Raw genomic sequence first — 14,302 nt, forward strand, 5'->3', positions numbered from 1 at the left:
TCGATATTCTTCGTGTTATTTAGTATTTTTATAGCAGTGTAAAAAATGTGCAATTCTAAGTGGATTATTGGGTCCACAAGTTTAACACTTTCACTTCACATTTTACCACTATGATACTAGAAAAATTAATTCTGAAGTTAAGAAAAGTAAATTTGGATAGAATTTATGAATTTTAACAAGGTTGCAAATAACAAGTACTGAAACAAATTTTAGGTTATGCAGAATGATCTAAAATCAAAATTATACTTTTTCAGAATATTATGCAGTTTTAATTTGGCAATGAACGTGTTAAACTAATAATTATTTAATGTATCAAAGGAAAGTTAATTTCCATTTACCAATTTGGTAAAAATCAATATTAAATAAAATAATTCAATTGAGATTGAGAGTCCACTTAAGAGTTAAAATCGAGTGATAAAACTTGAATCGATGGGTCCTTCCGATGTTTTATCATTAATCATAAAAATTTGATCAGATCGAGAATCGTAAGCACTTGGAGCGCGATTTTAGCCACGTCTGAAAGTAAATTTAATTCGCGATCGTTCCACAAAGGGATATCATAAGTTTCCCCGTCGTGGAAACGCTCTTTGACCGCCATCTTTCCGCTCCCATCGCGCAAAGGTTGCGCCAAAAGAAGCGATTTAGTTCCTCCTTCGTGCGTAACGTTTCCTGGAATCTTTGGTAGGTTTTTTCCTCTCGCGACCACTCGAGCCAAGACGCGGAAGGAAGGATTTTAATAGAACGAGCGGTACCTGGCGTAGCCGATTACGAGGCAGACGTTGCAGGATTAGGAATATAGATCAACCGCGTTCCGCCGTGCCTTTTTGCAATAATATTCGCTCGAAAGAAAGACACCCGGAATAAATCAATGGGGGGATTTAAAAGATTACGAGTTTCTTAGAAAGGATCGGTGCATCCATTCATTCATGAATCCCCCCCCACCCGCGCGCTGGTTCCTCGCCGAGTTTATCGATAATTTATTTGCGACTGCTAGGGCCCCCGTAATCATTGAATTGCAAACGTATGGCGACAAAGGCGGGACGAAGAGCAACGGGCAAAAACTGTCGCGTAAACGATCAAAGGGAAGCTCGTCGAAGGAACGAGGAAGGAAGGATCCCGGGGTGGGGCAAGCCTTGGATCAGATAATTTTGAAACGTTGCACACCGATCGCCAGGAAACGAGATATCGGAGGGAACGACGGGGGAGGGATCCGAACTGAACACGGACGATTCGACAAATTGGAGCGACTTTCGAATTTTATCCGACGGTTTTAGCGTGCAATTTCTTACGAGGCGCTGCAACGCAAACAATGGGATCGATGCGAAAGAGGAATAAATCGCGAGGCTTCCGGGGATCGCGCGAGGGGATCGTCAGAGTTTCGAACTACGGGGGAACCCCGATAATTGTGCAGTTATGGAAAATGTTTGATCGGGAATGAGTCTCGTTAATTAGCGTTAACGAGGAAACGCTAAAACGAAATTCAGAAACATTGAAAAGTAATGGAGGTGGGAAAAAGGAGGAGTCTTTGGGAATATGGATGATTAATACATGTTTTTATTTTAATTCTAAGGAGCACTGATTGCGGGGAAACTATGTAGATGTAATGAGCTCGATGTTTTCTCGATTGGGTTTCAAGGTGGAAAATTTGGAAAATGGCGATGTTGGATAAAGGGATAATTCATTCAATTTCGTGATAAAAAAGCAATGATAACTGTGAAATAGATATATAAAGTTCAGTGTTTTCTCGATTGGGTTTCAAGGTAGAAAATTTGGAAAATGACGATGTTAGATAAAGGGGACATTTTATTCAATTTCATGATAAAAAAAAGCAATAATAACTGTGAAATAGATATAATAAGTTCAATGTTTTCTTCGATTAGGTACCAAGTTAGAAAATTTAGAAAATAGTGATGTTAGAAAGCAGTGACTTCTCAGTCAATTTCGTGATACAAAACCAATGATAATGGTGAAATAAATATAGTAAGTTCAATGTTTTCTTGATTAGGTATCAAGTTAGATAATTTAGAAAATAGTTAATGCTAGATTGGAGTTACTTTTCATTCAATTTCGTAATAAAATCACAATGATAATGTCGGGACAACATAACTATAATAAAATTAATGTTTACCTAATTAGGTATCAAGTTAGATTATTTAGAAAATAGTGATGTTAGAAAGCAGTGACTTTTCACTCAATTTCGTGATAAAAACCCAATAATATTTGGGGAAAAATATAGATATAATAATCTCATATTTTTTCGATTGAATATCAAGTTAGAAAATTTAGAAAATAGTGTGATTAGAAAGTAGTAAATTTTCATGCAATTTCATGATAAAATCGCAATGATAATGTTGGGACAACATAACTATAATAAATTTAATGTTTTTTCGATTGGGTACCAAATTAGAAAATTTAGAAAATAGTAATGTTAGTCAGGTGTGACTTTTCACTCAATTTCGTGATAAAAACCCAATAATAGGGGTGAAACAATATAGATATAATAAGTTCAAGGTTTTTTCGATTGGGTATCAAGTTAGAAGATTTAGAAAATAGTGATATTAGAAAGTAGTAAATTCTCATGGAACTTCGTGATAAAATCGCAATAATAATGTTGAGACAGCACAACTATAATAAATTTAATATTTTTTCGATTGGGTACCAAGTTAGAAAATTTAGAAAATTTAGAAACTAATGATGTTACACAGGTGTGACGTTTCACTCAATTTCGTGATAAAAATCCAATAATAGTGGTGAAACAATATATTATAGATATAATAAGTTCAATGTTTTTTCGATTGAATATGAAGTTAGAAAATTTAGAAAATAATGATATTAGAAAGTAGTAAATTTTCATCCAATTTCGTGATAAAATCGCAATGATAATGTTGGGACAATGTAACTATTATAAATATTTTTTCAATTGAATACCAAGTTAGAAAATTTAGAAAATTTAGAAAATAGTGATGTTAGAAAGCAGTGATTTTTCACTGAATTTCCTGATAAAAACCCAATAATAGTTGTCAAACAATATAGATACAATAAATTCAATGTTTTTTCGATTGAATATCAAGTTAGAAGATTTAGAAAATAGTGTGATTAGAAAGTAGTAAATTCTCATGCAATTTCGTGATAAAATCGCAATAATAATGTTGGGACAGCACAACTATAATAAATTTGATGTTTCCTCAATTGGGTACCAAATTAGAAAATTTAGAAAATAATGATGTTAGAAAGCAGTGATTTTTCACTCAATTTCCTGATAAAAACCCAATAATAGTCGTCAAACAATATAGATATAATAAATTCAATGTTTTTTCGATTGGATATGAAGTTAGAAAATTTAGAAAATAGTGTGATTAGAAAGTAGTAAATTTTCATGCAATTTCGTGATAAAATCGCAATGATAATGTTGGGACACCATAACTACAACAAATTTAATGTTTTTTTTTTCGATTGGGTAACAAGTTAGATAATTTAGAAAATAGTGATGTTAGAAAGCAGTGACTTTTCACTCAATTTCGTGATAAATACCCAATAATAGCAGTGAAACAATATAGACATAATAAGTTCAATGTTTTCTCGATAAGGTACCAAGTTAGAAAATTTAGAAAATAGTGATATTAGAAACTAGTAAATTTTCATGTAACTTCGTAATAAAAACGCAATGAAAATGTTGAACCCACTCAAATATAATAAGTAGTCAGCGGATCTTTATGCAAATTCATATTTTTATTAGAATTAATGAAATGGGAGCTTTCTAGTGGGTTGTCCCTAAATATAATAATTCGTCTCCTGTTTGAAGTATTTCTCATATACTTGCATATTAAGTGCACTGGTTTCTTGAAAATTAAAATTTTCCATAAACACTCACAATCTCATAATAAATGTATCGTATTCTCAATTAATACCAAAGTTAGAAAATGTAGAAACTAGTGATGTTAGGAATTATCAGTAAATTTCGTGACAAAAAGGCCAAATAGCAATAAAAACGAAAACCTATATATAAATTGTTAATGTTCCTATATAAATCATTCCATTGCAAGTCGTCCCTCGTTTCGACACGCATCTGTGTTATTCAAGGTTACGTATATATATTCCTGAAGAGGGTCATGCAACCTTGTAACCGAAACGTCGATTAATTACTCAATCATACTGCTGGGTGCTCGATATTACTGAAATAGTCACCCTTTGCTCTCAATCGACTTTGCACGTCCGAAACGAGTCCAAAAGAAGTCTCGAATCTTCCTCAAACAGGGAAACAATCAAAGTTCAACGTATCTCCAACCATCGTCAAATTACATTCATAAATAAAAACCAGAGAAACCAGCGGAAACAAAACGCCACGTCAGCGATGAAGTTTCACAAAAGAAAGGATTAAATAATAAAAACAAAAAATCGCAAAGCCCCTTCGATGTATATCGAATAATACCGCGAGAAACATTCGACGATAAACTCTTGGATTTCGCGCTACGATAAAAGAGCAGATTGCTGGTAACACCGTAGCGCGAAACTTTAAAAAGTATCGCGATGTTTACCAAAACAACGAAATCCGTCGAACGACAATTCGAGAAAACTAACGAACCAACGTAAAAATTCAATTCACCATCAACGACAGTCACAATTTGTCCCTGACGAGTGTCAGAGGTCGCGTAACGTAACGATACCTCGAAATCATCGTGTATAAACAACGAGAGAGACTTTTTTAGTCCCCCCCAGAACCGGTGTGTCTTCGTGACAAAAAAACTTGGAGGACCCCGGGGGTGGGGGTGTCTAAGTAATTGGCGGCGTGTGGATCGAAAAACGTCGACTACCAAAACAAAGTACGCGGACAAAGGGGTCAACGGACCCGAATAAATTAGGGGAACGCTCGCTAACGGGGTCGAGACGAGATCGTGTGTGCGGCAAAAGCCCCACGGTGTCTTCCGGTTCCTGGCTATGTACCTGGGGACTGAAGATCGAGGTGGCCTTGCCGAACGAATTGCCATCTGGTCTGATGCCCGGGGGTGTAGGAGCGTTCGCCGTCGGCAGATTACGGGGATTCATCGCGATCTCGGGCCCCGGGTGGATCTTCCTGTTCCCCTGGCTGCCGGCTGGGGGTCCCATGATCGGGGCCTTGACCATCCTCGGCCGCACCCCGTCGCGATAACCGCGTCCCGCGTTCCTTTTTCGCACGCCGAACACGCACCGTTCACGCACCCTTACGCAGCAGCCGAGCGAGCACACTGGCCGCCGGTCTATCGATCTGTCCTTCTCTCGTTCGCCCCTCGAGGAGCGCGAGAAACGTAGGTAACAAAAAAACTGGTCCTGGTCCTACACGGGCAGGACCTTCGAGGACCTACGACAAAGGTGGCCACTCACCACCCTGCGTCCTCGTCGACTATCTCCACGCTCCGTTCCCTCCCACGAACGTACGTCGTCTCGTTCCCTCGACCCACCCCCGACCCCCGCTGGACGGGCGACAGCGGCGCCACTGGCGGATCGAACAGGAAGCAACGACGCGAGATTCACTCGCGAGGAGAGAGAGGTCTCGCCGACCAGAACTTCGGCCGAAGTCGCGGCGATCACGAGGCTGCACGCCACCCCGGGGACAATCTCATCCCGCTAATGTACGATGCGTGAATGTTTTCATTAATCCCGCCCCCCACCCCCCATGGTCGGGGGAGGGGGGACCGGGCACCCGGGTGCGTAAACGAAAGGTTACGCGAGTAATTTCGCTGCTCGAGCGAGAAATTTAATAAACCATTCCCCTCCAAACCCGGTTCCTTGTTCTCCTTTCGTTTTGTTTCGTTGGGCTGTTGTGCTCCTGCATTTGCGCGACGAGAGGAGTAATTTTTTTTTTAATGAGTATGTGGGGAATGTTGGTATTAGTGAGCTTTTTATTTGTTCTTTTTTGGTAGGGGTGGAATAATGTAAATGTAGTAAGTTCTGTGGTTTCTTGATTGGGCTACAGTTGGCGAATTTAGATAATAGGGATGTTAGATAGGAGTGACTTTTCATTCTATTTTGTGATAAAAACTCAGTGGTAATGGTGATACTATACATAGATATAGTATAGATATAAGTTCAATGTTTTTTTTGATTGGGTTTCAAAGTTAGAAAATTTAGAAAATAGTGATGTTAGGAAGCAGTGACTTCTCAGTCAATTTCGTGATAGAAAAGCAATGATAATGGTGAAATAGATATAATAAGTTCAATGTTTTCTTGATTAGGTATCAAGTTAGATAATTTAGAAAATAGTGATGTTAGAAAACAGTGACTTTTTATTCAATTTTGTGATAAAATCGCAATGATAATGTTGGGACAACATAACTATAATAAAATTTAATGTTTCTTCAATTGGGTACCATGTTAGAAAATTTAGAAAATTTAGAAAATAATGATGTTAGAAAGCAGTGACTTCTCAGTCAATTTCGTGATACAAAAGCAATGATAACTGTGAAATAAATATAATAAATTCAATGTTTTCTTGATTAGGTATCAAGTTAGATAATTTAGAAAATAATGATGTTAGAAATAGTGACTTTTTATTCAATTTTGTGATAAAATCGCAATCATAATGTTGGGACAAGATATCTATAGACTAACTATAGTAGATTCTATAGTATCTAACTATAGTATCAGACTAACTATAATAAAATTAATGTTTTTTTCGATTGGGTACCAAGTTAGAAAATTTAGAAAATTTAGAAAATAGTGATGTTAGACAAAAGTGACTTTTCACTCAATTTCCTGATAAAAACCCAATAAAAATGGTGAACAATATAGATATAATAAATTCAATGTTTTTTCGATTAGGTATCAAGTTAGAAAATTTAGAAAATAATGATGTTAGACATTATATTATTGTATATGCATGCATAATGCAATTTGTTCACTAACAATCAATTATATTAGCATTCAGCATACGATAGAGTTTCAATTATCTGAAATCAAAAACAAATTTTTAAGAAAAATCGACCGAGTAGGTCGACGGAAAAAAAAAATTTCAAATCGTTCTGGAAAAATTATTTTCGGTTGCGGGGGTCAATTGCAATCATTTTCGGTGAATACACATACCCTCGAAATCCTACCCATTTTCTAGAAAAAAATTCGCGAAGGTGTGAAATTTTTCGTCAAAATTAAAAACTTTCTAATCGTTCTGGAAAAATTATTTTTGGTTGTAGGAGTCAATTACAATCATTTTCGGTGAATACACATACACCTGAAATCCTACCCATTTTCTAGAAAAAAATTCGAGAAGGTGTGAAATTTTTCGACAAAATTAAAAAATTTCTAATCGTTCTGGAAAAATTATTTTTGGTTGTGGGAGCCAATTAGAATAATTTTCGATGAATAGAGATACCCTTGAAATCCTACCCATTTTCTAGAAAAAAATTCGAGAAGGTGTGAAATTTTTCGACGGACAAAAAAAGTTTCAAATCTTTCTGGAAAAATTATTTTTGGTTGTGGGAGTCAATTACAATCATTTTTGGTGAGCACACATACCCTCGAAATCCTACCCACTTTCAAGAAAAAAATTAATTACCAAAAACACAATGTCTGACCATGAATGAATAATTCCCCTGAAATTTCATGCGTATATTTAAAAAATCATATCTTCTGAACGAATTGGACGATTTTAATGTTTCAAAATCCAAACAACGCGTATTTCAGCGTAGAATATTTAAAAAATTTTATCACCTTCCTTTCATTAAACAAAACTTTCAAAAATTGCAATTTTCTAAACACATTATTTTTAGACGAATTATATAAATAAAAATCGAAGGTCCAAAGTAGCCACTTCTTGCGATTTAAACAAAATTAAATAATACACGTTGGAAAAATAACGTGAAATTAAATCACAAGTCAAAGAGGGGGTTTAAAGTGGGGGAATGTTGGGTGGCCAGTGTACCATTCCTAATGGAACGATGCATTTTTCGTTATCCGGGGTTTTCAGTTTCCGCACGGGCGGATCTATGGCCTGTAATATTCAGGTCGCCTCGGATCTAATTTTAATAAACAGTCGATAACACTCGTTTCCTGAATTACGGTTTAATACTCTGAGGACCTGTGCCCATTGATTGTAAACGCCAGTATCGGACGTTCTCGTGTTTACGAGGAGGCGTTCGTCAAATTTCAACGCCAAATAAGTTTCCAGGAGATGTGACGATACTGATTAACATATTTTCCACCAGCACTCGGTTAAAAAATTTTTTCAATATTGTGCATACTTCCAACTATCTACAAATGAAAAATATTTAGCAAATGAACTGAATATATTACTTAATCCTCTGACATAAAATGACGAATCTGAGTCGTGATAAGTTCCTGATGGTAAGTTTATATAATCATGGGGCTACTCACTTGGTCATCAAGACTTATCTATTAAAATCAACACATTTTTTACATTCGTAAAAGAAATCTATCATTTTTCGTGGTCATTCTTTATACGGAATAAATTTAAATAAAATTGATTAATTACATTAAATCGTACGTCAGAGGGTTAAATACGAATATATCCAACATGTGAACACTATTCTGCAAATATCTTACATCGACCTGCCAAATAAAACATATTTAGCTGACCAACCGAATATATTATAATATATATAATTTATAATAAATTTTAATATATTATAGTATATTACTTAACCCTTTGTCATACAATGACGAATCTGACTTATTACAAGCTCCTGATGGTAAGTTTACACAATCATGAAGCTACTCACTGGTCATCAAGACTTATCTATTGAAATCAATAAATTTTTTTATATTCGTAAAACAAATCTATCATTTTTCGTGGTCATTCCTTGAACCAATAAATTTAAATAAAATTGTATAGTAAACGTTTTGAAAAATTAGATTAAATCGTACGTCAGGGGGTTAAACACGAATATATCCAACCTGCCAAATAAAACATATTTATCAGACCACCTGAATATATTATTCCGAACAATTCTTATATTATATCCTAAAATACCCAACACCTGGTATCTCAATGTACGAGAAAGATGCTCGAAACAATCGATTCTTCAATAGTTTCCAAAATGATCATCAAAGTATCTCCAAGCATCTAGTACACAGAGTGTCCCAACTGACTCACCACAGAAAAATTGCAACGTGTATCGTCTGCAACCCTCAGAGTAGCGACTGGCCGTTCCAAGTGTTCTGGCGGAAGGTCGAAGGGTGGAAAAAAGGGGACGAAAGGTGCTCGAAGGCTGATCGCTGCAACGAGGGTGAAACGCCGTACGTCGGAGAGATTTTCGGATTAGGGTAGGGATGAATTGATGGCGGCGATGGTGGACGCGCGGTGGAAATTGAGACAAGCGATCGTGGCGGCCGTTACCACCGGGGGAATCACGAGGGGTGAAAGAACGAAGGGGGCTGTACGGTCTCTGTTTGCGTTTCTTTCGTGCCATCTCTCCCTGGATCGTTCGCCAACGTTTCGGTAGCCTTTCAAGCAACAGACGTTGTGGGGGGGGACTCGATTCGCTGTCTGAAAGTATTTGCGTTCCATCGACGACGTAGCTACGCCGGGTGGTGGGAGGGGCTGGGGGAACCACGAGGAACGATGTTATGCCTCGAAATATGATTACGGTCGTTCCCATCGATACCCCGGCCTGTCTCGAACGTGCTATAATTATTAACGATGAAGTAATTCTTGAATATCGACAGGGATGATTCCCCAGAAATGTTAACTTGTTACGTCCTCTGACTCTCACCATTTTCTCTGCGATTCCCAGCGAAATTCTGAGACTTTGGTAAGACAGACTTAATATCTCGGCTGTTTTAAATAATGAGGAAAGCTGTTGCTTAAAAATCTCGTATAACCTCGAGGACTTGATACAGTAGCAAGAGTGAATTCGATTTTTTACGGTGGAATTCGACAGAGTAATCGTAGAGGATGAAAGTCTTCGACCATTATTTTAGCTATTACACTCACGAAAGATGTAATGGCCACTTAGAACGTATCTACCCCCCTAACCATAGCTAAAATATTAAAAATTAGGAGACTGAAATAGACCACCAGTGATGAAACAAACTTCCATTTAGGTTTTTTATTATAATATTGCTCTTATGCCCGAGTCTGAATGCTTTGAAAAACGATATTTCTTTAATTCGATGGTTCAAGGGACGACAATATCTATTTTCCTTCAAGTTACACGCTAGATACATTGTAACGAACAAAAATCGAATGTTTATGCAGCTTAGAAAGAAATTTAATAAAGAAAACTGATAATTCTTGGTCAAGTTGAGAAGTACGAGCGTTAAGGGGTTAAAAATAACGTGAAACACGATCTTTTGGCCCCGTTTGGGTTCGATCGGTAAAAACCGTGCTCGCGTTTGATGTCGTCGCCATTGTTAAACGATCCCCCGCGCTCAAGAAACGCGCCATTGATCGAAAAACGCGATAGTCAAACGGGACAAAGTCTGAACTATGGCTGCACTAAAAGGGATGCAAGGTAGGGAGGACTCGCGGAGCTTAAGCCTCCCGCGCCGACCAAAAGGAAATCCTGTTAACTGAATTTCACTCGTTCCCCCTTTATTCCTCGATTGTTCAACGATCGTCAAAACATTTTTTCCCTTTGTGTATATTTACGACACTCGTTAACGACTCCAGCGAATTTTTTTTCAACACACGGTTCCAATACTCCGCCAAAATTCGTTTGAAAAATAAATTTTCTCAGCGATTCTTCATCCCTTGCACTATTTTGAAATTTAAAAGAAGACGTGACTATAACCCAAACATCCAAATGATCGAAACTTGAAACACGATATGTGATATTCATATTTTGACACAATGTCGATTAAGAGTTATATCTAATATTATTATTTTTAGTAGTTTAATAATAATAATAATAATTTTATTCATAAACTAGACTCGTGATATTCAAGTTTCACGTGAAATCGAACAACGAGCTTGACTCGTGATATTCATGTTTTGACAAAATCTCGATTAAGAATTATATCTGATATTATTATTTTTATTAGTTTGATAATAATAATTTTATTCGTAAACTAGACTCGTGTTATCCACGTTTCAATGAATTTGTGACATTAAAATTTGGCCTAAAATTTTCATCGCGAGTCAGACTCGTAAAAACATTGCAAGGGGGTTAATTTACCCTTCCATTTCAGTAAATATAAAATATATCTACAGTGTACGTGTGCTCATAGATCGAAGAAACTCCCTATTTTGATAAAGTCCCACACCAAAAGTTGAAACTTTGATCCAAGAAATTTTCCTCCACAGAGTGATTAAAATGGACACTTTTAATACCCAATGTAGCTAAAAACTACCCCTGAAAATAAGAATTCTTATTCGCCTCCAATCGATTATTCGTTTCTGGCGAAACGATTAATATCTAGCGATAATACTAGCTCGGAAATAGCCTCGATTTTCATCGATAACGGGTAAAAAAAACTCGCGACAAGAACAGCGTGGGGGGCTCACCGCGGCGTAATTGATCCAACCTTCGCGAAAGAAAGACATTTGCACCGCCAGCAATCAATGGACGTCACCGCGCTTAACAAAAGGTACAGAAAGCATTACACCGCCGCCTACAAACGGGCTGGTGGTCCGACGATCTAAAAAGGGAGTATTGGTCGCTGGGACGCTCGCTATAGGGTAGAAAAGACCGTGTCCTACGTCATCAACCAGCGGTGGCTGTTGAAGCATCGACGCCTACACGGGAACCAGACGTGTGCAACGCCTACCGAGGAAAAAACGTCCGCGTGATATATACGAGCCAGACGCCAACTCAAACTGCCCTAATTGGCGCAACGAAAGATACGAACACGATCCTTCTACTCCTTTTTACCAATCTATTAATACCATAATAGTTATAAAACCTGCCAGCAAGAGGATCAGTAAAAAGGAGATATCGATTTTTGGTCTATTGTGATGAACAGAACGATTCTAGTAGCTTCTATCATCTGGCATTCGGTCCTCCATCTTGCAACACTCGTGAGACTAACTCTGCCTTGGGAAGGAAATCAAAATGTCTTGGCAACGTTGAAAGTAAATAGTGGGAAAGGGAGTCGAGAGAGATTGAGCACCACTGCGTTTTCTTAGGTTAGGGTTACTATTAATAGCGTGGTAGGGCTTTTAATGAAAAAAGATTTGATATCATAGATTTTTATTCGCTTGGAGCCTGGAGTCGCTAGTAGCCATTTATCATCCGACTCAATTACCAGCCATTTGCAATTCGGTGCCCAATTTCACGAGAAAGTTATTTTGTCTCGAACTTGTGCTTTTTGTAAATTTTTAGCATCGTGGATTCTGTGTATTGTTTTTTGAGCGACTTATCAGAGAATAGCTCCATTTTGTTAGCTCTGTATTACCCAATGGTGTATATTCGATCGTATGTTTTTTATTTGCGGTGGTTTTCAATTTTCAAAGCCAAAATTTGGGTAAATTAGTTTCTTAGATTTCTAAGGTTTCCTTTAAGGGTTGAAGAATTTATTGTTTCTCTTCGAACAGAGGCACTACTGTGACGATCGTTCCATTTCTAAATTTCTGTCGGTAACGTTCGTAGTACGGAATTTCCCCCCACAGAGGTCACCCACTCTGCGACTCCGAGTACGGTTCTGCTGTACCGACTTAGGATGACGTCATTATCGATGACTTTTTTGAAGCAAGAAATTTCCAAATGCACCACCGAGGTCCAAGATATATTTCAGCGGTATTTTCAAACCGATTTACAAAGAAAGTCTCTATCTACATTTTGTTAAAAAACTTTTCATCAACTTTCTAACCAAACTACTTTTTCTATCGATGATCATCGTGAAGCAATCACTTCTATAAACTAGTACAAGCTTTTACGAAGTTTCTCGTGTAATATATAAAATTATTTACCAGTATAAGAGACAGAGAATCATCAGAAAAGTTAGTATCAGAGTCCTCCTTGCTCTCGAACAGGAAAACGTGAATTCTTAGAAAAGTTAACTTTCACAGTACCTTTACCAAAAGCAGTATCAATTGTCGAGGTTAAACTAATGCAAGTACACTATTCAAACGATAAATGTACGCGATTTTTAGTTACATACACTGTAAAACGTAAACGTAATTATGCACTCGTATTTGCGGCGTGGCGCGTGCACTTTTCAAGCAGAACGTCTGCAGCGCCATCTGCGAAGTCAGAAGTCACAATGGCGGCAAATTGGAATCGCAGAAAACAACCAGACAAACCAGATAATTTAAAAATGACTGTTTTGGAATATTTCTTTATATTTGAAGTTTGAAAACTTCATCCACGTTTAGCCTATTTGCACAATTTATTTCACAGTGATAATATTTACTTTGTATATATACATATTAGCTCCGTTCAATGGACTGTTTTTTGAAAAATAAAATGTCCTCCATTTTGACTCAACAAATGGCTCCGTGAATTTTTTTTTTCTATAAAGTAAACACTACTATGGTAAAACGAAGTGCTGTTTTTGAACGTAACTTCGCAATTCAACAAAATATTCCAATTTATATATTCACGGAGCCATTTGTTGAGTCAACGAGGACATTTTATTTTTTTTTAAATTGAAAAAACATTTCCAATGGTCCAATGAGCAGAACTAACGCGTGTAAATACGAAATATTATAAATAAACGTATTGGGAACACGTGTATTTTAACACATGTATCTTATTAGACGATTTTTAGTTACAGATATTGTTAAACGTGAACGTAATTATGCACTCTTATTTACAGCGTGGCACGTGCACTTTTCAAGCGGAACGACTGTGGCGCCATCTGCGAAGTCAGAAGTCGCGTCACGATGGCGGCAAATTTGAATCATAGAAAACAACCAGACACAAAAATACAGATATTATCGAAGTTATACAATTGAATCGTAACTTGCGTAAAGCAACGATAATAAATCAACAGCCTCGATCGAAAATTGCACTGTTAAATATCGCTAGGAAGAGAGTCCAATAAATTCGCTAGATTATTAGTACAATTCCCGGGTGGAAATGTTTTCTTAGCAAAATCGCGAGATTTACGTTCCCCAAGTTCTCAGAAACAGTGAAACACACAAAGTCAAGAAACATTAAACTATTGCATGTTTTTCTCCACTGAATCATTGCTTTTTAAATGCTCCTCTCTACGTTCTCGAGCCAGAAATTTATCTGGTGGGTGGAAGGTCTAGACTAAAGAATTCCAAAAGAATGCCAAAGCTGCAAAACTTTCAAGACTTTGAGCTCAAGAAATCCTTTGAAAAAAGCAATTTTCTTGCTTTCTAAATTAGAGAGACCCTTTTATATATTCCGGGGGTTCCCCTGATGATTCGTTATCGATGAAATCGTGGCGCGTGGGATCCCCCGTA

At 37.1% G+C, this 14,302-nt stretch overlaps 1 protein-coding gene across 5 annotated transcripts in view; it reads right to left on the reverse strand.

The window, feature by feature from the left end:
- The window catches only part of LOC122404938, a 128,274-nt gene extending 122,919 nt beyond the window's left edge, over positions 1-5,355 (reverse strand). For all 5 annotated transcript variants that reach the window (XM_043409345.1, XM_043409343.1, XM_043409342.1 and 2 more), the window contains exon 1: positions 4,942-5,355. In XM_043409345.1, coding sequence (XP_043265280.1) covers positions 4,942-5,121 — 180 coding nt within the window. In that variant the 5' untranslated portion in view covers positions 5,122-5,355. The remainder of the gene's footprint in view (positions 1-4,941) is intronic.
- Between the last annotated feature and the right edge of the window lie 8,947 nt (positions 5,356-14,302).

Source organism: Colletes gigas, unplaced genomic scaffold (assembly GCF_013123115.1).
Source record: "Colletes gigas isolate AHSC1104 unplaced genomic scaffold, ASM1312311v1 Colletes_gigas_Sc00003, whole genome shotgun sequence".
NCBI lineage: Eukaryota > Metazoa > Arthropoda > Insecta > Hymenoptera > Colletidae > Colletes > Colletes gigas.